At 40.9% G+C, this 27,527-nt stretch overlaps 1 protein-coding gene across 7 annotated transcripts in view; it reads right to left on the bottom strand.

The window, feature by feature from the left end:
• The window catches only part of CDKAL1 (CDK5 regulatory subunit associated protein 1 like 1), a 653,139-nt gene that overhangs the window by 505,505 nt on the left and 120,107 nt on the right, over nt 1-27,527 (bottom strand). For all 7 annotated transcript variants that reach the window (XM_039521853.1, XM_039521854.1, XM_039521852.1 and 4 more), the window contains exon 5: nt 26,278-26,362. In XM_039521853.1, the coding sequence (XP_039377787.1) occupies nt 26,278-26,362 (85 nt within the window). The remainder of the gene's footprint in view (nt 1-26,277; nt 26,363-27,527) is intronic.

Below are 27,527 nucleotides of genomic sequence, written 5' to 3'. Positions count from 1 at the left end.
TTTTCAATCAAGGGAAATCTTGGATGAAAGAATTTAAAATTGGGACTACCTAATTAGTCTCCATCTAAACTTTTATCATCATTAAAAGAGGTAAATGTCCCCTCCACTAAAGATCTGTTACAAGATCATCAGACAACCTATATTGTAGTATACACCTATATGATGAAAGTTGATGACAAACTTGAATTACTGAATGTAATCTGCAACCTCCCAATTTTCTCTTACTATGATACTGTGAGGTTCTAGTTTAATACAGTTAAGCCTCCTTAAAAATGTTTACTGGAAATTAAAAGTGATGAACCATCACAAAGTATGCTAGCTAAATGAAGTAAAGGCTTTACTGTCTGCAAGCTAAAATAAAACTCCCCAAGTTACTATATGCTGCCCCTAACTTAACTTTTAATACAGTCATGAGATTTTCAGAGGTAATAGAGGATGCTTTTTGTGCGGAAGCACACCCAAATAAACAAGGGGTTTTGTTATTGGATAAATGCTCATGTTGAATATTAGTAGACTGTCTTTTGCAATAAAACAAAAAGAAACCAGTCTAGTTTGTAAGGGCAGCTCACGTTGACTTCTGCATTAATCCTGCTAGAGCAAGTTTCCACATGCTTTCTTGGGCCCTCCACCTACAACAGCTCAGAGCTGCTAGGACAAAAGCCAACATATTTCATTAAGTAAATATTGAAGGCTATAAACCACCTGTTGCCCATGCTCAAAACACTAACCTCTTATGCTCACTCAGCTGGCTTAAAATGTCAAAACAAAGGGACTTAAGTGAACAGTGAAAAAATCATAATATGCAAAACACTGATTTTGTAAAGATTATGAAGTATTAAAACTGAAGTTTACATATCAAGAACAGCTTTTTTAAAACCTCTTGTTATTTTCTTGATCTTCACATTACTGAATCACAAATCTCTCAATATTCTAACCCTGTCCTAACACTTACATTCCTTGTACTCTTGGATTCAAAAGTAGATTTGATTATTTTGATACAATTCTGACAATCCTCAATAATTTACTTTCCCTGCTTATTTCTAGTAGTTTTTACTTGCATATAGAAAGTCCAGTTGCAGTGGTCCAATGTTCACATTGGTCTGGTTATGGCGTACATATATCAACGTATTTTCCAGCATCCACAAACATAAGTATAATTTCTTAGGATGAAGGAAGGACCTATAGGTCCTCTCAAGATCCCAAAGATACCACCACCTGAGTAATGGCCCTGTACTACTTTTTGCCTGCCCTATCATTTCAAATACAGCAAATTCTAGTGTCCCAAAGATTGTCCCTTCCATTTCCAGTAACCCTCAGCCCACACTCATACCACTCTGACCTCACAAGTTCTTAGAAGTCATATCAACAGTTCCCTTCATTTAGACACACTTGGCCTACCTCAGCCTTTCACTCTCTTTTCAATTTTCTTTTAACAATTTTTACTTAACAGCTGTATGGGTCACAATGAGTATTTGCCACCTTTTGCCAGTTTAATTTCAATAACAATAATATAAACCCAGAAAGGCCCAACACATTAACAGCACTACCACCAAAATTTGTGAGCTACCCTCTACTTGCCTCCTTTATGCAATGCCAGTACAGTACATTTGAAAAGCAAGATGGTCACTCTACAGGAGGAGAAAAGAGAAATGGCACTATTTACCCCTTGCCAAACTTGTTTGAAAATCCAGCTAGCTGACAACTGATTAGACAAAGGCTACATAAGCAATGGGTTTCTGAACTAACAACTATCTATCCTTTCTACTCTTCAGTTTGCATGTCCAATCATAAATCAACCACAAACCAGCTGGACTTCAGGAAAGACATAATAGTGTCCTTTCCTTGATTTTTCCAAGCAAGCAACACTACAAAGTTGCTGTTTACCTTAAGCTTTTTTACTCAGACAGTTACACTTACAAATGATGGAAAACTCATTTAGGACGCAATCCTTCCTTTAAATTCAGTGGAAATGTCACCACTGGCATCAAAGGGAGCAGGATTATGCCCTTACAAAACAGCTTCCAATAAATGCAGCAAAATAATTCCAATCCTATCCTTACATAATCTATAAAAACAATCCAGCGTGAACCCATTGTTTGAATTTCATTTTAAGCAATAAAATAAACCTAGCCTCATTTCTTCACAGTGAGCTTTCAGTAGCGGTCTGCAGCAGCCATAGTGACATCATTACACACAGTATAATCTGCCTTCTGGAAAAACACAGTCTGCAATGCTTTTATGTGATTTTTAAAGTTGATTCCTTTTATGAAATTTAATTTAAAGGTAGTGGAATATGTCTTCGCAAATGGCTCTATGCCAGGAATGCAGCCCCTAGCTCTCTATTTGATTTTTGTGGTTAAGTGCAAAAACTGGCTACGCAAACTTTTCAGTCAGCAATCAAAGAATATAACCTTAAAAATATAACTTCATGTACTAGTAAAACAGAAGATGGGGTTTTAACACTACAATAAAATACAGTTTACCTTTTTTTAAATCAAGGTGAACATTAACCTAGAATTGTGGACTCTTTACTGTATTCCCTTCAATGCAGAGCACAGTGGCTTGCTATTATTTTTTATTTGTATCACAGTAGTGCCTAGAGGGCCCAACCAAAATCACTGTCCTATTATGCAAAACATTGAGCAAACACATAATAAGAAAAAGATCTTGTTCATGAGAGCTTACGGTCTAAAAAAGACAAGATAGGCAAAGTGTGGGGAGAGAGGAGCACAAGCACAGGAAAGTCATACAATGCAGGCCATTTGGGAAGAGAACCAAGGTAATCTGAGTAACATGCCTGCACGCTATCCACTGGACCACACTGCTTTTTCAGCAGAACTACTACTCAAGGTTCATGTTAGCAGCAGAGGATCAGAACTTCACCTTGATGATGGCAAACCTGAATAGCTTAGCCATGTGAAAAGCAGGTATGGCTGCATTATCAGAAACTGCTCAAATAAGAATGAAGGCATTAACAGACGAATCACACTGTGACAGACTGATAATTTCCCACAATATCCTGAATGAATTTTACTGAATTAAGTTAAACTTTATTGAATTAGTTTTAATACCTTTGGGCTCCATTGTATTAAAAATATAATTATGTATTTGTTATTGTAGAATTGTATGCATCTTCTTTAGTAGGAGGGGGGATGCATATATAATTCCTCTGAAGCAACTCACCCCCTCCTTGTCCATCCCCCGCAGAGGTACACATATAGTAGTTCAATCTGGATTCTCCAGGGACCAACAGCCTGGTTTTCCTGATCCAGCAAAACGGACAAGTCCCCAGTTCATGGAGGGTCTCAATCCTTCAGGAAGGATTGGAAGGATATGAGCTACTGAGTTCCTCTAAGACTGTGCTAGTTCTGAGCTGAGACTGTGATGAACCTGTGACCACAAAGGAAATCCCTTTAAAGGGTACTGAAGGACTGCTTCTGCCAGAACTCATGTTAGAATTGGGGTGATGTCTGGTAAGCTTATTAGCATGTATGTAAGTTCTTTTATTGGTTTTAATATGTTTTCTCTGTATTGCTTTTACTGCAAGACTAAAATAGGATTGCATAAAAAGAACTACGTGGTAACTTATAGTTATAGCAATTGCACCTGTTAACTAACCATCTCTAAGGGAAAGCAAGAAGGTGCCCTTGGGCAACCTGTCTGTGCTGGGATCAATACAATGATGGCAGGAAACTGCGCCTGAAAATACCTTGGTCAGAAGGGAAAGAGACATGGGTCTCCACTCAAAAAGGCACGGCTGGAGAGCTGGAAGCCTGACAATGCGCGCCCTTGCTAGACCACTGAGGGGAAATACAGGTTTTATTTCATCAACAATAAAGAGGTAAATTCCCTGAGATGGCAGTTAAAGTAGATGACTAATAGCTTTAAAGGAATTGTAGAGAGTTTGAACATTAATGGGAAAGATATATTAACAAATCAAAGCAAGTGTGGGTAAATACAGAGCTGCATTTCAGTTTAAGAAAACAGTCATAAACAACATTTCCTAGGATGTGTGGGGAGAATCATTCTGAAAGTCATATTACCTTTCTAAATATAATTTGCTGTCTGTATTCTTGTATAATCACTTTTTCTTTAGAGAAACATAAGAATCTCTGTAATTGTTGATATAGTATTTCTAGTCCTTATATGGTAATAATCTATAAAATTATTTTTTAATTATTTTAAACTATTTAAAATGAAATTTCTGCTGCTAGTGAGGCCCTTACAATGGTCACCTCTGCCACTGGGAGCAATATCTGGGAGCTCAAAGAGAAGTCCCTCCTCTCTCCTTGCTCTTGCTGCCTCTCTTGGCCACTTACCAGGGATGGTTCCCCCAACTCCCACTTGATTTTTCTCCCCTTTTGGTCTTGCTTATCTGTTAGCTGTAAACAACTCTTTCATTTTCAGAGCCTTTTAGTTGCTTGTATATTTCACTGATAGATCTCAGGAAGTCAATCTGGGAAATAACTTTTCTTGGTTTAAGAAGGCACTCATTGTTTTATTATTTCCCCCACTGTGTCTCCCTACTGTTAGAATGGCATCAAAGTAGATACAGAAAAAGATAGAGATTGTTCTCCCTCAGAAAAACGTCTCAGAATTGAGCAAGGCCATCAAAGCAACATTAAGCTGGGAAACCCATATCCCATTCCTTAAGCCTTGGCACCTTCCATGTGAGTCAGGCTGCCTGCCCACATCTTGGGGGGCCTTCCCCTCCCTCTTGGGAATGGTGAGATCTCCATGAGGCAAGTGAAGCATAAGGGGCCTGCCACAGAAGGCACTCCACATGCTTCACAGTCACACAATGAGATTCAAAACTGACGCTGTCAATGAATGCTGGGAGAAAGGGCTCTGCTGTGTGCCAGAAACTTAACAACCAGCAAGGGATGCAAACAATGCTGACACAAGGTAAAGCAGCCAGTATTCCCATTATCATAGTATTGCAGCATCATTGTGTACAATTTTGTTCCAAAATTTTACAAAGCCATTTTCTGAGATTATTTGACTCTGGGTTTTAGGATGCTTACCACCAGGATATAGTAAGAGCACGTGTCATAGCCGATCCCATCCATATTTTCTGTAATAGTTCCTCACAGGTCTCACAATAACAAAAAGGGAATAAGTAGTAAAAAAAAATATGCAGGAAGCAAACAAACGTGTCTGACATTGAGAACTTTATGTAATGGTGTTTATTCAAGGGGGTGCATTACCTTCTACTCGTAGAAAAGATTTCTTTTAACAGCTGCAGTCATGTCTACTGTAGGAGCAAGGGTCTACATTTTGGCTCTCTCTTTAGCTGATGTCTAAAGCTTAGAGGAACTGCCCGGAAGACTGAAAAGCAGAGTGAGGCACAGTCCACTGCTTTCTGTTAGTCCACCAAGATCTGAGAATTGGCATTTTCTGACTTGGCTGCCTCTGGCTCCTCTGAAGCAAGATAGGGAGTTAAGGAGTTAAATCCAAGAGTATGAGAGATTATTATATTTCAGTATAGGATAGAACAGTGTACTAGGGCAAAATTCCTACTCTTGCCAGAAAGTTGAAAATGCAGACAGATGGAGAGTAACAAAAAGGTCTAGTTTAATGGTATGCAAACCTCTCTGAACAGGCACAACAGGACAACAACATATGCTATTTAAAGAGACATTATCAGTGGTGGCAGAAACAGCAGAAATTACTTCGTGTCTTTCTTACATATCAGGCTGATATGGACTGGTCAATACACTAATTTACTAGTATGGGATTTCAAGTATATGTAAATGGTAAAATAATATTTTTTTTCTTCTTTTTATTCTTTATTTGAAGAGTGACTTTAGGGTTGGAAAAATTATTTGAGAAGGAAAGGCACCAAGAATTTATAATCTGCAATGTTTAACTTGTTTTCTTGTGAAAAAAGAGTGAATCATTGTTATCCTTCTAAGTTATTGGAGATAGATATTCAGAGCTATTTTGTGACAATTTATATCCAAGGTTTTAACTTGCATCTTTTGTAAACACTGTAAACTGAAGTGAGGATATTAACTGTTTCATCTTTATACTTTTAGGAAACATTTGATTCAATAAAATCTAAGTGGAAGCTTTCTTAGGCTAAAAACCACACCTCAAATCTGAAAGGATTTACCTAACTGCTGTATGATTCTAAGGTGCAGTTTAGAGACTCACCACAGTTTAACTAATCAATCTGAATTATTTTTGGACAATTATTTTTAAAGCAAGAACCCTCTAACTTTATCATGGTGTAGTCCACTTCTTAATAGAGTCTCATTGATCACACTTTGCACAAGCCTTCAACTCTCAATACCATACCATCTTTGGGATGGCAACAATTCCTGGTGTATTTGGTACAGTTAACATTATCAAATTGGTTTCTTTTTTTAAAAACGAATCCCACACCTCTCTCTTTCCCCCAGCCCCTTTCAACTATTCTTCCAATCACACATCCGCTCTAAACTCACCTGACACCTCCTCTCTGCCCAGTTTCCAGTTCTGTCCCCCTTTCCCTAGAAGTAACTCTGGCCTCTTTGGCATCTTCTGGCTCTGATTCTGCCAGCAATTCCTGGTGAACCTTCTCACTGGTCTGAGAAAAAAGGAGTAGCCAGCACCATATATGACCAGCAAGGATTCCACAAACAGCTAGTAAGTGCTTGGCAGAATACAGTTTGAGAAACACTGAGGAAACCTGAAATTTACTTTTGCTGTACTTTTTAAAATTGATTGCTATTGGAAAGAGCCCATAAATAATTAAATTATGCTATTGTACGTGGGGTTTTCTGTCTTAACAGTAAAATAATAGTAATTAATTCAGAAAGAATATTACTTAGTTTTCATTTATTTTAAGTTATTTTGTGAAAATGCAATTTTAAGAATGATTTAAGGGTAGCTGTTCATTGTTACAATATTTTTGTTTTAGAGTTTTGTAGAAAGTATTAGTATATTTCTGTCTTCATTTGGACTGAACAGGAACAAGGATCAAGTACTATACAAATCATTCTCATTCAACAACCCAAAGTTTCAGGGTCAAAAGTTTAGAGTTACTGTGCACCAGTTATCACCGGACTGTAATTTATTTCCATTTATTTTTTTTAAAAAGTCCATTTTGCATACACAATAAACTTATCTGATTTGCAGGGTCTGTAAACAATGTTTGCAACACATTGATGCTCCAACAGCCTGTGTAACTAAGAAACCACAGCCACAGCTCACAATTCAAATATTCAGACTGAGCGATACAAGGTCAGGGGGTAGAATTAATCTCTGATGCTCTTGTATTTTGTTTTTTCTTGAAGAATCTGTCAGAAAAATCTTTAGCCATTGAAAATCAGACAGGTAGCTGAAGGAAAACCTGAAAAACTCTACTGGTTAATCCAAGTTCTTCTAAAAAGTGTCAATAGCTTGAGGAATAGAACTTTGAGACCATTGCACCACCACCAAAATACCATTACTTCAGCAATAACTTTAGCTATTAAAAGCAGCACTCAGTGTGTTCATGTTAAAGATTACCACACCTAAAAACAGAGTTTAAAATCTAGCTTTAAAAGGCCCTATTCTTGTAACTCAACCCAGTGATTTTTTTTCCTGTTAAACATTAAACAAGAGTGCACAAGTCTGTAACAGACTCAAACCTCCTTTTCAGAAGTCAGTCATGTGGCACATTTAACCATGCAGTTCATCATCATCTTAATTTCAGTGTTCAGAAGATAAAAGGGGGAAAAAAACACTCAACACTTTACTTTCTTCTCTTAAAGCACTTCATGCATTTTGCAACCTCATTTCAGCAACTTTTACCTTTTTTATATACCGGATATTGTTGTAGGAGAAGGAATAATCTAAAGTAAACTAACAAACCCCAGAAACTTAATACCTGGATCTTTTATTGACTAATATAGCTCTTCAGATATCCACTGAAAACAATGATATAGATAAATTCATTTAACCAAAAAAAACCTTTGGTTTTCCTCCCCAGCATCCCTTCCTTTATAATGTAAAGAGACATATCTCCTCATACTCATCAATAGTGATCATAGCAAACCAGAGTTTCTTATTTACTTGTAAAGTAACCCTGACATTTCTAGGCACTGCCAAACAGCCCCAGCCAAAACATTTTTCCTCAGGGTGCAACAAAGTCCTTTATGGTACCTTACATATCTAATGAACTTAGCTATATATTTTACACAGGGTTCATCACCTGAACACCTTGCTTTTCATTTATATAGTGATCATGTGATAAAATTAAAATGTATAATTGCTCGTACAACAGCCAAAAGATAAAACTGACCTCCATTTGGACAATTATCTATTCAATAACAAGACTGCATATAGGATTAATAAGAGAACATGATCAAAACTCGCTCTCTATTCCCTTCCTTTTGTGCTGCAGAACACATGATATTTGTTAGGTTTTGCTGGCCTCTCAATGACCTGCTTCACCTATCATAAAAGTACTCTACATTCCACTTCAGCATGAAGCTAAAAGAGTCTTCTCATCTGAATTTAACATGAAGATCTTCCTCTGCAATCTTCATGTCCCATGAACACTTTTTTTTCTTTGCAAACTTTTTACAAGATCAATAGAAATGTTTCTATGAAGCATTTTGGTTCAATGGAAATTTGTTTTAAAGTAAACTTTCCCCTGCAGCATTTGCAACCCAGACATAGCAATATTTAGAACTGAGGCTATGTCTACACTTGCCATTTAAGTGCAAAATGTCCCTTTTTTGCACTAAAACCGTGGGAGCGTCTACACTTGTTAATGATTTTTTGCGGTGAAAGAAAACCACCTTCACAATAGACATACAGCTCTTACCACTGTTCTTTTTGCGCTGTTGTGAAAGTGAAGACACGTTCTACCAGTGTAAACACCTTTTGGCCTCTGAAGGATATCCCACAGTTTCAAAAGTGACCACTCTGGCCAGCATCTCCGCTTCTCTGAAGCCAGGTAAACGGATGTCCGCCCCTCCCCCTGTAAGCCCCGGAAAGTTTGAAACTCCCTTTCCCTTTGCTTGTAAATGTGGCAGGGAAAGCAGCCAGACACCAGAGGTTTTTTTAAAAAAAAATGCCACGAAAGAAACAAGGAAGTAATGGGGCTGCTGGGACATGAAGCAGTGCTGCACAGGGCACTGAGCAGGGACCCAGAATGCCTTCCGCTCACCACCCCCTTCCCACAAGACCTATCAAGAGAGCTGCACTATGGGATAGCTGCCCTACAGCGCTGCTCTCATCCATGATGGAAGTGTTGCTAGTGTAAACACTCTCTGACACCTGAGGAATTAAGTGAGTACACAAACCAGCACTTTTCTTTCACTGGTGAAATTTACAGCGCAAAAACTCTGCAAGTGTAGCCATACCCTGAGCTAGAAATCAACTAGGTATCGGTGAAACTGACTAGTCTGTTCTCATTGTCCAAATAGTAAACAAACAGCATAAATACTTTAAAGTATTCACATTAGCCTAGTCTGTGGTATGCATAATCATAGCTATTCTGAATGGTAAACTTAAGAGCAAAACACAAATTTGTTGGGTTTTTTTCTGGAAAGTTTGAAGAAACATCTTTACTGCATAGTGATACATATTACAACTAAGGAAACAGTCAAGTGTTTAAAAGCAGCTGATACATGTACAGATTATACCCAAGATCTTATACCTTATTAAATAAAAAAGGATGCAATCACATTACATCATGAGCTTCATTTCAAATACTATAATTAGTTAAGTGCTTAGGTCTCTGCAATCTCTTCTGACAGTAAAAATGAAACTGCTATATGTAAATTATATCCTACAAGCAAGTCTTTCATACGTCAAACAATGCAAGACTCATACAGGCTTTTCTAGTTATGTGTCTCAGGGCTTCTTAGGATATGTTCTGATCTGAACACTGCATACAGAGACGCTATGAGGGTTCCAGAGAACTGGCTCAATGGTACTCTTAAAAGATTTAGGTCAACTCCTGTATACAGGGGAAGAGTCTCTCTCCCCCCACAAAGAATGTGGTGTTGGTTTCTACCAAAGCCTTTCTGAATGTAGGAGTGCTTGTGCCTTTAATAATGGGAAGCGGATCAAGGATTTTAACCAAGGCCTTCTAGAATAATGAAGGGGTAGAACTAGTAATGACATTGCCAGAAACTTCAGTTAAAACGAACATTTAAAGTTGACTTCTGCTCTAAAAAACTCATCACGCGGATTTTTCTAGCTTCAGAGCCTCCAACAGTTTTTTGGACTTCTGAAGAGGAACTTTTTTCCCTTGGGGTGGGAGGAGGGGAATGAGGAGTCTAAGTACTCATTACTACAACTCATCTTTGGAGCTGTTCTATCAATTTAAATGTTCATCTCTACCCTGAACACTGAGCCTCAAGGCAATTTTGCATCCCTATGAAATATGATAAAAAGCATGCTCGTGGCATTTCTCATAAAAATGCAATGGAAATAATCCTTTTGTCCTAAACTGAGCTATAACATAAGCAGGAACCAAGCTTTGAACGGCTTATGCTCCCTCTTCTAACAATTCCCCACTGCTTACAATTTACTGTGAAAAAAAATGTAAATCAAAATATAGTTATTACACCAAACTTATTAATAAAAGAAAACAGTCTTTAAAGCTTTTTAAAAAGAATTAGTAATGCTATTCTGATTCCACGTGGGGCTCATTTTTTTCCTTAGTGGAGCCATATAGAAATGTATAGAGATGAATTATACACATTACATATGCAAAGATATTCACAAGAAAGAAGGCTTTTCCTAAAGTTACTTTCACTTGTAAGGAAGCTAAGCAGCAGCAGTTTATTCTTATCTATTATCTCTGAACAAGTTTTTGGGTCTGAAACGCTAAATATACTTACTCTCCCTACCTCCAACTACAGTTACATAGTAGATTAATAGAATTTCTGCAGCTTGCTGTGCCTCCAAAACCTTAAGACACCCCAGGGATGCAGAGCACTGGGGTTTGGCTTCCCCTCACAGCGGTGCTAATGGGAAGCCCGGAGAGAGCTCTCACTAGAATCTATGACAGTACAAAAAAGATGCATTTCCTCTATGAATTTGTTGACTGGATTGTAGACTGAGTTCAGGGCACAGCTGGTGTAGTAAAAAACGTAAGCATTATAAATGTATACGACTGAGAGAACCATCTGATGGCTTGTTCCTTTATATGTGCATGTGTGGAAGCTCTAAGAGCCATCAGATGACTCTCTATCAACATCAATATGGCTTACGTTTTCCTATTTATATTTTAACTCATTTGCATGATTGTTAAAGGTGATCTATAAAGTATTTTAAAAAATGGATTTGTGCCCTTGTTTCTTTATGATGTACAAGAGTTATGCCATCACTTGAGTCAAGAGGTGGACAGCAGAACAACTGAGTCTTTGTTTATGTTAGACTTTTTCATAAATTTTCCCACTGGTGCCTTCACCAGTGGTAGGGGCAGTATGAGCTCTAGGACAGTCAGAGCACAGGCAGCTTCAAGCATTTTATCTAGACCTCCTCTGAGCAGGGTTGGGCACATGGTGTTTTAAAGCATACACCAATGCTTAATAAGCATTTTTATTATTCATCACCTTCAAATAAAGTGACAGATATCTATCTATCTTTGGTACTTATATGACCCCCATTCCCAGTACCTGAGCACTACAAAGTCTAATATATTTATCCTCACAACACCCTTGTGAGTACAATTAAAGCCATGGGGAACTTGGGCACAGAGACAGTCAGTGGCCTACAATCACACAAAAAGTCTTTGGTAGAATGGGGGAATTGAATCCAGGTCTTATGAGTTCCAGGCTAACCACTGGACCATCTTCTCTTCCTCTGTATAAACATCTCGACAAAGGTTCTAAGGCTACCAAGAACATCCTTTAGCAAAACCAGGGAGTCCCAAGACATGACACTTCTTGTATTTGTAAGGTAGAAAAATCAGTAGAGCTTTTCTCTTAAAAAAAAAAAATATATATATATATATTAGAGCTCATTTCAGAAAAAAAACAGCAGACAGGGATCTAGTCTTGTTTATGTATTAAAAGGAAGCAAACAAGGGCACAAATTTAGTTTTATAAAATCCTTTTTAGGTCACCTTTAAATGGCACCCTTAATTTTATATTCTAAAGAAAATTAAGTTGACGTCATAAGATGTAAGATCAGATACTCTTCTGAACATTTGTCATTCCTACAGATTACATCAATATTATTGTTATTATAGACTGCTCTAAAGTGCACTAAAATAAAGAGTAATGTCTTGCAGCCAACCCAGAATAGAAGAGATAGTCTAAGCAGAAAAAGAGGGACGCAGGGCAGTCTTGACCTCCATACTTTCTATTAGGAATGAAAAACATCCTAAACTATTCCCGGGTTTTGATTCAGAAATACAAATAACCTTCTGAAAGGACTTGCAATGAAGCATCACAGTATAATAGAAAGCTCTTCAAGGAACACAAGATTTAAAAAAGTAAAATCTTTTATGAAAAAAGAGGAAATATGAATAACAACTGCTGATCCATCTTTCCCCCCTAAAGATGTCAAAATGACAGCCAGAAGAAAAAGTATCCAGACACACACCCACTAGGACTGGCAGCAGGAAAATAACTGACATCATATACCATACACAAGTCTAATTAAGGATAATTTCAGCTTTTACTCTGAATTGCCTGACTTTCCACCCAATCAATGTTAATTTCATACTGCATGTGCACACATTTCATCCATTTCATTTTTTCCAGAAATTCCAGTCTATTCTGTGAATATAGGCACAATGATAATTCCAGAAGATCTGAATTATTACAATACCAACCCACAACTTCAGATACATTCTGGTCACTACTCCTGAAAGACAGGGTTAAAGGTATAGAACTTCATTCCAAAGTCATCAATCAAAGAGCTCTATAGACTACCATAGGCTACCTCTAGATCACGAGACACTGAAAATCTGTATGATTTGGAAGATATGTGCAAGTTGCCCAGAGTCTGTAATAGGTGCTTTCCTTATGTAGGTCCAAACTGAAATACATAAAAGAGTAGCTGTGTATGGGGGTGAGGGGAAGCTACAACAAAGACCTACCTTTTCAAAAGTGACCAATGATTTTCAGTGCCTCAGTTTGTCTCTGCAATCAGATAAACTCCAGTCTATAAAATGATTTGTCCCAACCTGGCGAGCTAATCCAGGCAGGAGTTATGCTTTACTAGGCCCAATCAGCAGATGGCACAAGAGAGCATGCAATAATGCAGGTTTCAGAGTAGCAGCCGTGTTAGTCTGTATCCGCAAAAACAACTTTTTTTAAAAAAATTTTAAATTTTTTTTTAAATTTGTTAGTCTTTAAGGTGCCACAAGTACTCCTGTTGTTTTTGCAATAATGCAGTGGTCTGTGAAGGAAAACAAATTCCATTCCCTAAAATGTCTTTCAGTTATGATTGAGATGTCAGACTATAGGATGAAAAAAAAACACTGATAGCATCAGCTGGGATGGCAGAAGAAAATTCTGTACATATTCAGATGATATTTGATAGCTCCTAGAATGCCATACAGATCTTTATTCAAGATATAATGTCTGGTTTTCCAGGATAAACAGAATACAAACAAGTGTCAGTTATTTCCAAGTTCCCTCTTTTTAAAAAATGCAGAAAGCCATAACAATTGTTACAAAGACATTAGGTATTCATCAACTATCACAACCTCTTTAGTACTGTCTGCCTCCAAACAATGTGAAGTTACTTCAGTCAAGCTTACCTGAATGCACTTAAAAAAAAACAAACCACATCTGAGACATTATGGCACTTAGGCCTTGAAAGAAACTGTACCCATTTTGATCAGCAGAGCAATTTTAATTTTGACATTTTTCAGAGGCACTTTATATATAAACAAACTACAAAATACATGCATATATTTTAATTAACATTTTACAAAGCCTTTTTTAAACATTGCATTTTAAAATCCTTTCAGTCATATCCATCCTGACAAAAAAGGACATAATAGGGGACAACTGAAACCCAATGAGAGATGGTAAGGCATTTTCTACAATGCTTAACACTCAGAAATCTAACTATAACTACTGACCCTCTTGATTTTCAAAATAGCACACGTAAAAAAGCACACAAAATTGTGCTCAAGTGAAAAGGCAGCACATAACTGGACACTTGTGTGAGCATTTACCCAATTTATATACAAATGTGAAAAATTGTGCATATCTAATCTTGAAAATTATGTCCTTAATATCCACATCACAAAATTTACTGCTCTGATTTTCTGATGTACTAAGCACCCACAGCACCCTCTGAAATCACTGGGAATTGTAGATGCTCAGCACCTCTGAAAATCCCATCACTTATTTAGGTGCTTAAAGATGGATTTAGAGGATTAATTTAAGACACCCACATTTGAAAACTGTGGCCAAAGTTTATTTGATACTTCAGAAAGAGTTCAATCCAACTGTGGTTGTCCAGTGAAGGGGAGTCAGAACATGTAGAGTATTCCAGAGGCTGCTGGATTACATCCAACAATTGCTCCAGACTGCAGCACAGAAGATAAACCATTACAGACTGGCAGATGGGTCCTTCACAAAGAAAAAAAAGGTTATCCCTTCCTTTTGTAGTACTGCAGGTCCTTCCTGGAAATGTATTACTATGCAATCTTCTATACGCTATTCGAGTAACTCTAAAATGATCAGCTCTTTACAAACTGAGACCAAGATGTCCAAAAGGCCATGCAAATCTACAGGCAGTTTGATTGCATTAAACTGAATGAATGCCAAAAATGTGTCAACATAATTGGTTTACTTTCTATATAATCTGATTAATGGATGTGCTGGGCAATGTTTCTTACTAAACTCTCAGAAAAGTACTCATTCACTTGTGTCAAGAGGTTCAATAGTAACTACACTGTGAAAATGAATCCACAGAATTAACTTTCAACATTTGAAAATATTAATAGAGGCTGATGGTTTTCATTACTCATTTTAACACTACTGAGATAATGGTATGTGATAAAAAGTTCCTGCAGAAAAAAAAAATGCCATTCAATCAATCATTTTCTTAACAGTGCAGAAAAAAAGCAGCTTTCTGATGATTATCAGGTCTTAAGAGAATAACTAAAACTCAGTAAACTAGAACTTAACATATGACTTTTTTCCTGATGGTAAAATGATGCAATCATGTACCTGGTAGAATGAATTAACACAGTTAATCTTAATAGTAGTATACTAGTCAATGCCAAAGAGAAAGTTACTCACCTTGCAGTAACTGAGGTTCTTCGAGATGTGTGTCCCTGTGGGTGCTCCACTCTAGGTGACGGTGCATCCCGGCGCTGTCGATCGGAGATTTTCGGTAGCAGTGCCTGGTTGGGGCGCACGCACCCAGATGGTATCTCCCGTCCAGTTGGAATCTTCCAGGGTGCGTGCGCCCCACACCCTCCTCAGTTCCTTCTCCACCGTGGAGAGTCATCTCAGTACTCCAAAGTAGAGGGGAGGAGGGCGGGGAGTGGAGCACCCACAGGGACACACATCTCGAAGAACCTCAGTTACTGCAAGGTGAGTAACTTTCTCTTCTTCTTCGAGTGCTGTCCCTGTGGGTGCTCCACTCTAGGTGAATGTATAGCAGTACCCACTACGGTTGGTGGGACTTTGGAGATACGGCAGGAAGTGCTGAAGATAGTACTGTATGACCTACTATTGTGTCTGCCGTAGTGTCTTGCGTTAAAGCATAGTGTTTTGCGAATGTGTGTTCAGATGACCATGTAGCTGCTTTGCAGATATCGGGAATGGGAACATTGTGTAGGAAGGCAACGGATGCCGACATGGCTCTAGTGGAATGAGTTCTTATGCCTTCGGGCGGTTGAAGATTCTTCGCACGGTAACAGGATCTGATGCAGTCAGAGATCCACTTGGATAGACGTTGTTTAGATATAGCCGTGCCTTTGGCTCTTTCGGCAATTGAAACAAAGAGTCGTGGAGACTTGCGGAATGATTTAGTCCTGTCTAAATAAAAGGCAATTGCTCGCCTGACGTCGAGAGTATGCAGGGTTGCATCCTGTGGCGTTTTGTGAGGTTTGGGGTAGAAAGTTGGTAAATATATAGGTTGGTTGAGGTGGAAGGTCGATACCACCTTAGGAAGAAATTGAGGATGTGGTCTCAAAGTTACTTTATCTTTGGAGAAGATTGTGTATGGAGGGTGGGCCATCAAGGCACTTATTTCTCCAACTCTCCTTGCTGACGTTATGGCAACTAGGAAAGCCACCTTCATGGACATATGGAGATCAGAGGAGGTAGCCAAGGGCTCAAATGGAGGTTTCATGAGAGCATGAAGAACGAGGTTAAGATTCCATGTAGCCACTGTTGCGTGAATTTCAGGGTAGAGATTTTGCAGGCCAGAGAGAAAGCGTTTAATGGTGGGGTGTGTAAAGAGTGAGTACCCATCCAATAGTTTGTGGAAGGTGGTAAGCGCCGCCAGGTGCACTTTGATGGAACTAAGCGAAAGTCCGTCCTGTTTCAGTTCGAGGAGGTAATCTAGAATGTTAGGAAGGGTCACATTGTTGGGTGCTAAATGTTTATGTGAGCACCAAAGAGCGAAGCGCTTCCACTTCTGAAGGTCGGTTTTATGGGTGGAGTCTCTCCTACTGTGCAGGAGGACGTGTAGGACTTGTTCGGAACAGGCTAGTTCATGGGTTTGGAACCATGAAGGAACCAGGCCGTGAGGTGGAGCTTCTGGAGTTGGGGATGAAGGACCCGCCCGTTGTCCTGGTAAAGGAGGTCTGGCCTGTTGGGGAGAGCCCATGGGTGACGGGAGGACATACGGAGAAGGTAAGGGTACCACGTCTGTCTTGGCCAAGCCGGGGCAATAAGGATGACCTGGGCCTTGTCGTCCGCGATCTTCCGAATAACCCTGTGTAGTAGAGGGATAGGCGGGAAGGCGTACAGGAGGTAACTGTTCCATGAAATGAGGAATGCATCCCCTAGGGATGCAGTCCCGAGTCCCGCCCTGGAGCAAAACAGGGGGCATTTTCGATTTCGGGTCATGGCAAAGAGATCTATTGATGGAGTGCCCCAGTGGGAGAAAAGCTGTTGGAGTACTGTGGGGTGCAGTTCCCACTCGTGTTCTGTGGAGAAGTGCCTGCTGAGTGCATCGGCAGTAGTGTTGTGGCAGCCTGGTAGATAGGAGGCGATGATCTGTATTCGATGTTGTATGCACCAATTCCAGAGTCGAATGGCTTCCATGCAGAGGGAATGTGATCTGGCACCCCCCTGTCTGTTTATGTAATACATACATGCTATGTTGTCTGTTAAAACTTGCAGATATCTGTTCTTTATAAGGGGAAGAAAGTGAAGGCATGCTTTCCTCACTGCTCTGAGTTCTAGGAGATTTATATGTAGATGCGTCTCTGATGGAGACCATCGACCTTGTACTTTGTGTTCTCCTAGATGCGCTCCCCAACCTATCAGGGAAGCATCCGTGGTGAGCATGAGCGTTGGGGATCGTTGCTGGAAGGGAACCCCTGTACAGAGGTTTTCTGGACTTGTCCACCATTGTAGGGAAGTTATAACATTGGGAGGAGGAGTTAGCAGCATCCCTAAGGGATGTCTGCTGGGTTTGAAATTGGAGTTGAGCCAGCCCTGGAGGCATCTCATATGTAGCCTGGCATGTTGAACCACGAAGGTGGTAGCTGCCATGTGACCAAGGAGCTGTAGGCAGATTCTTGCTTGTGTCCTGGGACGAGTAGAGAGTGTGCGTATGAGCTGTGTGATAGTGAGGAATCTGTTGTATGGGAGCGAGGCCCTGCTCTGGGTTGAGTCGAGATGAGCTCCAATGAACTCTATCTGTTGCGTGGGTATCAGGGTGGATTTTTGGGTGTTTATTTGGAGACCTAGGCTGTGAAAGAGGGAGATGGTGAGACGTGTGGCTTGAAGTGTGTCGCCACAGGAGTCGCCCTTGATGAGGCAATCGTCTAGATAGGGGAAAAGTGTGACTCCGTGTTTGCGGAGGTGAGCCACAACGACGGCTAAGGTCTTGGAAAAAACTCTTGGAGCCGTGGAGAGTCCGAAAGGAAGAACTCGGTATTGGAAGTGATCGTGACCGATTGTGAATCGTAGGAAGCGTCTGTGAGCTGGATGAATTGATATGTGGAAGTAAGCGTCTTGTAGGTCGAGGGCTGTGAACCAGTCCCCCTGATCCAATGCGGGTATTATTGTGCCCAATGTGACCATCTTGAATCTTTGTGTCCTTACGAATTTGTTCAGTCGGCGTAGGTCTAATATAGGCCTCCATCCCCCGGTCTTTTTCTGTGTTAGAAAGTAATGGGAGTAGAAACCTGTCCCTTGGTGTTGCAGAGGCACAGGCTCCACTGCGCCTAATTGCAGAAGGTGAGCCACTTCTGTGCGAAGTAACTGCTCGTGGGAGGGGTCCCTGAAGAGGGACAGGGAAGGGGGATGGGTAGGAGGGTAGGAAATAAAAGGAATGGAGTAACCGGTCTGAACTATTTCGAGGACCCAGCGGTCCTGAGTGATCCGCTGCCAGGCATGTTGGAAATACTGGAGGCGGTGGCCAAATGGGAAAGTAAGTGGTGGAATCAAGGGGTGGTCGTGCAGACCCTCGACCAAAGCTTCAAAACTGTTGTTTATTGCCCTGTGGACGGAAGGTGGTGGCTTGGTTTTGATTTTGTCTGCGTTTGGGAGGTCTATTACGATTCCGAGTTGTGTCGTACGGTCTAGATTGAGGGCGATAATACTGACGTGTTCTTTGGTAGGGCTGGTATCGCTGTCTCTTGGGAAGAGATGGTTGAATGCCCAGGGTGCGCAGTGTCGCTCTGGAATCCTTCATGGTATGGAGGAGTTCATCAGTTTTTTGGGAGAAAAGTTTGTCCTTGTCAAATGGGAGATCCTCCACTTTAGTCTGGAGTTCTTTAGGAATGCCGGATGCAGAGAGCCATGAGGTTCTGCGCATAACCACAGCAGTTGCGGTAGTACGGGCTGCTGTGTCCACCGTGTCTAAAGACGCCTGTAGGGCTGTTCTGGAGATTAATTGTCCCTCAGACAGGATTGATTTGAAGTCTGCTCTTCTGTCCTCTGGTATGTAGGAGGCAAATTTGAAAAGCTTATTGTAATTATCGAAATCATAACTGGCGAGGAGGGCAGAGTAGTTAGCAATCCTCAACTGTAGTGTAGAGGATGTATAAACCTTGCGTCCCAGGACATCAAGGCGTCTAAGGTCTTTATCCTGAGGGGTGGGTCGATATTGTGAATATTTGGTCCTCTGTGTCACTGCATCAATGACAAGGGAGTTCGGTGGTGGATGAGAGAATAGGAAGTCTGCGTCCTTTGCAGGAACGTAATATTTACGCTCAGCCTTCTTGCAAGTTGGTACCAGAGAAGCTGGGGTTTGCCAGAGAATGTCAGCTGGCTCCATGAGTGCTTCATTTATAGGGAGCGCGATTTTCGAGGGTGCAGACGGTTGAAGGATTTTAAGGAGTTTGTGTTGCTTCTCCTGAACCTCTTCTAAGGGAATATCCTGGCTGATCGCAACCCTCCGAAAAAGTTCTTGGAACTGTTTGCAGTCGTCCACGATCTGTGGGGGTGGAGGGAGGCTGGCTTCATCTGCGGCTGATGGAGAGTTAGGATTAGGCGAATCAGGATATGGTGCATAGCTCCCCAGTTCAGGAGGGGGTTCAGGCACCCTGGAAGTGGATGGAGCAGGAGACTGAGGTACCGGAGGAAGGTGATTGATAGGAGGATTCTGCCACGGGTACCACTGCGGCCAAGGCATGGGGTAGGAGAACCCAGGCATCACCCACGGAGGGGCAGCATAGGGAAACTGAGGCTGCTGAACTTGAGCCGTGACCTGAGGTGGTAAAGGTGCCTGTGGAGGAGAAGCAGGAGGGGAGAACTCTGCCTGCTGTTGCAATTCAGGGTCACCGTCGGTGAAAGCCATTTCAGGTGGAGAAAGTGGCAGGTCAAGAAAGGAGTCCTCTGCTTCCAGGAGTGGAGAGTGAGGCTCAGGTGGCACTAAAAGGTCACTTTGAGTGAGCAGCTGTTGTTCGTGCTCTTTAATCTGAACTAAGTCTGCTCCCTGCTCTAGCTCTTTGCTAGGAGAGAGTGACAGAGAGTTTCCTGCAGAGTTGTGCTTTGATGTGCCCTGCAGGGGGTCCCCTGCTGGTGCACAGGGCACAGAGTGGCTGGGTGCCGACGGTCTTCGCGGTGCCGAGGCTGATCGCGCTGTCGGCACCGCTGCTATTTTTGTTGCTGAGGCAGAGCGCGCTGGCGGGATCGCGGCTGCTTTCAGCGCTGAAATTGACCAGGCTGAAAGTAGCGCGGCTGTTGCTGGTGCCGGTGCTGACTGCGCTGTCGGCACCGCGGCTGTTGCTGGTGCCGAGGTACGTGGTGCTGGTGCCGTAGCGTTCCTCGGTGCCGAGGAGGAGCGAGGTGTCCGTGCTGCAGCCGTTTGCGGCACCGAGGGGACCGAACGGGTAAGTGCCTTCCCAGCGCGGGAAGTCTGGTCCCTGCCTGTCAGCTCTGTCAAAGCAGCAGCTGAGGCATGTGAAGAGGCTGAAGCAGCAGTACTTCGTGCTGCCAGCAGAGGGGGTAGGGATCTCGCAGGAGACCCCTTACCCTTATTAGAGTCTCGCTTGTGAGACTTTCCCGCTTCGTGCCTCCGCTCCAGGGAGGGTGAAGCGACACTCCCCACCGGTTCTGATCTGGCTGGGGATCGTGTGGGAGCGGGTTCCACTTTTCCCGTCTCCGACAGTGGCTGCAGGGATTTCTCCATCATAATGATCTTGAGGCGCAGATCCCTGTCACGACGAGCTCTTGTTTTGAGGCTCGCACAGTGTTGGCACTTCGTGGGGATGTGGGTGTCCCCGAGGCACTTTACACACTGGGAGTGACCATCTGACCGTGGCATGGAGTCCTGACAGGAGATGCATTTCTTGAAGCCTGAAGCTCCTGGCATTATGAGTTTGAGATAGGCGAGGAAGTGTCTCAAGGGGAGACAAGCCTGAGGTGGGGTTGTTTTTTTTTTTAACTAAGTAACTAACTATGTAACTATACTAAAGGAAGGGAAACAACTGGGAATTAATTAATAACTATTTCTATGTTTTCTATAGAGATTAGGGAAGAGAAGGCAGCACTGCCCCGAGTCCCGTCTTCAGCCGAGGACGGTTGAGAAGGAACTGAGGAGGGTGTGGGGCGCACGCACCCTGGAAGATTCCAACTGGACGGGAGATACCATCTGGGTGCGTGCGCCCCAACCAGGCACTGCTACCGAAAATCTCCGATCGACAGCGCCGGGACGCACCGTCACCTAGAGTGGAGCACCCACAGGGACAGCACTCGAAGAAGAACTAGGGCTTTCCCTACACTAGCACTTGTCGGCAAAACTTTTGTCTGTCCTGGGTGTGGAAAAAAAACCTGCCCGACATAAGTTTCACTGACAAAAGTGCTGGTGTGGACAGGAGGGCATCTCCTGCCCACATAGCTACCACCACTCGGTGGGGGTAGTTTAACTGGAGAGAGCTCTCGTGCCGGCATAGAATGGCTACACAGGAAACCTTACAGTGGCGCAGCTGCATGGTACAGCTCTGCCGCTGTAAGGTCCGTAGTGTACACATAGTTAGAAATTGGGTAGTAGGCTAAAATACTACAGATTGGGGTGGATTTAAATATTTTTCCTTAAAAATTATAAAATATATATTTTAAGATGTATTTTATTAAAAATTAAGCGTAGTGAAAATATTTGAATATAAGAACATAAAAGTGGCCATTCTGGGAGGGAACAATAGTTCATCTAGCAAGTATCCTGCCTTTTGACAGCGGCCAATGCCAGATGCTTCAAAGGAATTAACAGGGCAATCATCAATTGATCCATCCCTTGTCGTCCAGCATCTAGCAGTCAGAGGCCTAGGCTAGGGTCACCCAAAGCATGGGGTTGGATCCTTCACTATCTTGGCTAACAGCCATTGATGAACCTATCCTTCAGGAACTTATCTAATTCTTTTTTGAATCCAGATATGGTTTTGGCCTTTACAACATCCCCTGGCAGTAAGTTATACAGGTTGACTGTGCATTGTTTAAAGACGTGGTTCCTTTGGTTTGCTTTAAACCTTCTGCGTATTATTTTCATTGGGTGACCCCTGGTTCTTTTGTTAAGTGAAGGAGTAAATAACACTTCCTTAATCATTTTCTCCACACCATTCATGATTTTATAGACCTCTATCATATTCCCCCCTTTCCTGTCATCTCTCTCTTTTCTAAAATGAATAGTCCAAGTCTTTTTAATCTCTCCTCATATGGAAGCTGTTCCATACACCTAATCATTTTTTTTGCTCGTTTCTGAACCTTTTCTATTTCTAATATACAGTTTTTGAGATGGGACAACCAGAACTGCACACAGTATTCCAGGTGTGGGTGTACCATGTATTTATACAGTGGCATTAAGATATTTCCTGTTTTATCATCTATCCTTCTCCTAATGGTTCCTAACAGTCTATTTGTTTTTTTGTCTGCCACCGCACACTGAGCAGATATTTTCAGAGAACTATATACAATGATTCCAAGATCCCTTTCTGGAGTAGTAACAGGTAATTTAGAGCCCATTATTTTGTATGTATAGTTGGGATTTTTCCAATGTGCATTACTTTGCATTTAACATCATTTAATTTCATTGGCCATTTTGTTGTCCAGTCATCCAGTTTTGTGAGATCCTTTTGTAACTCTTTGCAGTCTGCCTGGGACTTACCTATCTTGAGTAATTTAGTACTGTCTGCAAACTTTGCCACCTCACTGTTTACCCCTTTTTCCAGATCATTTATGAATATGTTGAAGAGCACTGGTCCCAGTACAGATCCCTTGGGGACACCACTATTTACCTCTCTCCATTCTGAAAACTGACCATTTATTCCTACCTTTTGCTTCCTGTCTTTTTAACCATTTACTGATCCATGAAAGGACCTTTCCTCTTATCCCTTTGGTGATGGACCTTGTCAAAGGCTTTCTGAAAGTCCAAGTACTCACTCTTCTCCACTTTTGTGCATCCCCTCAAAGAATTCTAACAGATTGGTGAGGCATGGTTTCCCTTTACGAAAGTGGAACAATTTTTGATACATTATGGAAACATTTTAAACCAATGAGTATTTTCAATTATGAGCCACAGTTTTGTGTGCACATGCACACAATCATGAGTTATGGGGAACACTAAAGATTGGGAATGAAGGGTATTTCACGGTGACAGAATAAATTAACAATGCAGCAGAATTTAGGGGTTATTGCCACAGAATGATGTCACATTGTACTGCAAGTACACAAACTGTTTTAGCTTCTTTGCAATGTCTCTAGCCTCTTTTCTTGCTCCCTTTTCTCCCTAGCCATCAATGTCAAGCAAATTCAGCAATTTCCTTGCAGGCTATCTGCTTATATATATTTAAAGAATTTCTTTTCACTTCTTTTTTTTTTTTTCTTGTGTTTGACTATTTGCTCTTCAAATTCCATCTTGTCCCTCCTAATTGCCAGTTTACATTTTACCTGCCTTGTTTTATGCTCCTTTCTATTGACTTCTCTTGGGATAGATTTCCATTTTCTGAAGCATACTTTGTTTGGATCAAATAAGCCATTCAATCTTTCCATTTAGCCATTTAAAAAAAATTCTTGCCCTTTTCCTGTAAGCATATGCATATCTTTTGTGACTCTTATCATAGAGCTTAGTGAACTGTTAATAATATGGCCTGCCAGAGAAAAGCTCCAAATTAGCATCCTAGAAAAAAACCAGATACCTTTATGTAATCAGCTTGCCATTGCCATGGTTGGTTTCTATCATAATCTTTGGCCATACAATCTTAGTCAGTTATCTGCTTTTGAGTCATTTCTCAATTAACCACACAAGTGGGAATGTGCTGCCACTGATTAGAATCAATGGGACTGGCATTCCCAATAAGCTGTATATGCAAAGAAAAGACAGATGGGAGAAACTGTTGCAGAAGCCATAAAACTTGACCATGTGTGTGTATGATGAAAATTAGAAATTGTATAAAGCACCTTCAGTGTTTTAGTTGAAACTCAAGCATCCAATATTCAGCTCCAAGCTGCAGAATCTTTCCTGTGACAGATGAACCTTATCAAGCTGAGTGATTAATTGTTTCCCTTAAAGTATATCAGCATTGGCAGTGCACAGAGAAAGCAAAGCACAGGTGCTGGCCTTTAGACAGACTGTCATGCTGGTGATATCACAGTGTAAGGAGTCCGTGCAGTCTTAAAACACTGTGGTCAGACTGGAGTGGGACAAGGACTCTGCTCACAGACAGGTGATGGCTAGAGGTCTGAGACCTGACTGGGAACTGCTGGACTGGACCACAGGGGCGACGGGGAAGGAGGCATACAGATGTAGTTATTACCCAAAGTACACTAACTAGCCGTATTCTGAAAACACTGTTCTTCTTGGCAACACAAAAAGCTAATCTCATTGCAGCGCACAGCGTTGGCAATCAGGAAATTAACTTTTCTGTTGGGTACAGGAGGAATCTTTTTATTTTAATTGTTCCACCTACTATGGGGAAATTGTTTCTCTTCCAGGGTACAGCACTGGGAAGCTGCTACTGCTAGCAGTGAGTTTCAATATAGCTCCCTCTTTTTCCCTCCCCCAAAATGTGCCAGCTGCTTAGTAAGAATTAGGTGTTTCTTGCCAATTAGATTTTCAACAATCAATAAGCTACATGCCACACCTAACAAATCATTCCATAAGCATCCACATGACTGTTTAGTAAAGGTAAGAGCTATGAATAATAGAGGACAACACATTTTGTTTACACTGGATGCACCACAATTGTGACTGTTCAGGTTTTCCATTTATTCTTATCAAAGCTATACTTTTGCTGAACTGAAAAGGTAACAAGTCTACCACCACAAACCACATTTCTGCATCACTGACAGGACATGCTATATATTAAAATAAAACGTCTTTCAGAAGAGTAGAGTCACAAGGTGGGCAAGATAATATATTTTACTGGACCAACTTCTGTGAGAGACACAAGCTTTTGAGCTTACACAGAGTTCTTCTTAAGGTCTGGGAAACATCAGTGTCACAGCTAAATACAAGGCAGAACAGAGTGTTTAGCATAAGTAATTAATACATATTTCAAGGAACCATTCAAGGTGAAGTGGTCTGTTAACACTTCTCCAGTCAGAGTGTGGAAGGAAAAAAAGGCTGGGGGTTGGGGTTTAAGTGGGTTATAGACTGTTGTAATAAACCATAAATTCAGTCCATGGTTTTAAGTATCTAGCAAAGTTAAGGAATTTAAGTTCCCAGGCTTGTCTTTTGACCTTACCCTGGGACCAACACATCTACGATAACACTATATACTTTCAAAAGACTAGTTCAATGTTAACTATAGAACACTTAGGCCAGATATACAGTACAGACCCATATAGGTATAACTACATCACTCAGGGGTGTGGATTTTTCACACCCCTCAGCAACGTAGTTATACCGACCTAACCCCCAGCGTAGACACTGCTATGTCGACAGGAGAGTGTCTCCCATTTATATAGCTACCGCCTGTCGGGGAGAAGGACTAAATATGCCAATGGAAGAAGCTCTCCCATCGGCTTAGGAGCATCTTCACTAAAGTGCTACAGCGATGCAGCTGCATCAGTGACGCTGTAGCTCTGTATGTAAAGACAGGCCCTCAGTTCACCAGTTTTTAATAATAAGTACATTTAAGCAAAGACAACCTTTACCTGCTAATAGCAGCGGTGCAGAGGAAGGACAGCTGGCCTCGGCAGTGTTACTGAGCATGCTCAGTACAAGCCAAGCAGCAAATCTGGGAGGGCATGTGACCCCGAATACCCTGCCATGCGTCACCTCTGCATGCAAATATTACAAAAATGTATAGTTCTATATTTTGCAGAACACATATTTTATTTAATTAAAGTGACCCACTGTTGGTCATTTAAAAAAAATGGGGTGGAGGAAGATGGTTAGTCATTCACACCACTTTAAAAAAAATATTATTTAAAAAAACACTGTAAAATCTTTCTTAGAAAAATAATATGGAAACTCCCAGATTATGCAGTAGCAGGAGGGTTGTCTCCCCCCAGTGAGTGTACTATTGAACATTTACAAATCCCCAAAACAGCTATTAGAAAATTACCACATTACCAATCACAAATCTATTCTTGGTGGATAGATCATCATTAAATTCAAACTCACATTTCTCCTCTGCTCTGCATTGGGGAGGATTTACTTTTTGGTTGAAAATAGGTATCCTTTAAAACCACAGATTTTTCACTGATAAATATTACTGGGCTTCTTTAGAAAAAAAAGACTGCAACTTACTTAATTGAGTTTCTGAAGTGATCTTCAGCTGGGCTTTTTACCGTGCAACTGTTAAGAAGCCACAAGTCTGCTTCTGCGGCGTTCTCTGGAGGACAGAAGAGACAGAAAGGTACATTGAAGAATTACAGCTCAAACTTGGAACTATATCACACTAAAGAGATTGGATTTAACCTTTTGTTAAAAAGTAGACCGTTCTCATAAGGTTTCAATAATGAAGCCTTAAATATAATTTTGGAAATTTTATGAATATTGTTTACTCATGTTAATTATTTGGAATGCAGTAGCATCTAGGTGCTGCAGTCATGAACCAGAACACTACTGTACTATACAATACAAAAAATAAAAAGTCCATGCCCCAAAGAGCTTACAAATCCAAGTTAAAGACAAAACATACCACGTAGATATAAACAGAAAGACAGGGGGAGCACAAGGAAATAATGAGATAACATTGGCTAGCATGACAGGCAGTGGTCTCAATACATCATCTGTCTAACCACTGTCAATTTTTTTGGTAGGACTCACAGCACAGGAGAGTTTAAAAGGAAGGAGCTGAAGGCAAACAATGACGTGGTTTTACAGATGTTTATTAGAAGCACTTCCCAGGCATGAGGGCAACACAAGAGAAATCAGGAAGGTGCTTGTTTGAAAATGTGAACAAGTGGTTCATGGAGACTGGCATCACTAGCATGGAGGCAAGAGTTGTCATCTCAATTTTATTGTGTAACATTTCTATAAGGAAAAGAACCTAGGCTTAAGCAAGCATAAATATTTACTGTAGAAAGAAAATTCAGAAAAACTCCACTGTGTATTAGAATTGGCTACATTTTAATTATTTTATCATTAACATCCAGCAAATTTTAGACTAAAGGTTTAAGAGCATACCCTTAGTTATGCCTATAGTTTTCAGCCCAGAGCTAAATTCCTTGGTAAATTTCTTTACAGCCTTGTGATAGCTAAATACACTAATTGTGTTGGATCATGAAGTTACCCTCAGTGGCACTCTACCATGTGGCATGAACACAGCATTTTTCCTCTGCAATTAAAATAAAGGTTTTAAATGATTTTTAATTAAGGAGAATTAGCTTGTCATCTAATACAAAATTTAGCCTTCCAAAACAAATGCAGGAAATAAAAAATACTGTGTATTTCTAGGAAATTGGTTTCCAAGTACGACCCAGTGAATGTTTTCTCTCCACCTGGTTTTCAACTGATTGGCAAATACCACAGAATCCAAATGATATGAGGTCACT

The sequence above is a fragment of the Mauremys reevesii genome, linkage group 2 (assembly GCF_016161935.1).
Source record: "Mauremys reevesii isolate NIE-2019 linkage group 2, ASM1616193v1, whole genome shotgun sequence".
Classification (NCBI taxonomy): Eukaryota; Metazoa; Chordata; order Testudines; family Geoemydidae; genus Mauremys; species Mauremys reevesii.
This window is presented reverse-complemented; position numbering and strand designations above follow the sequence as displayed.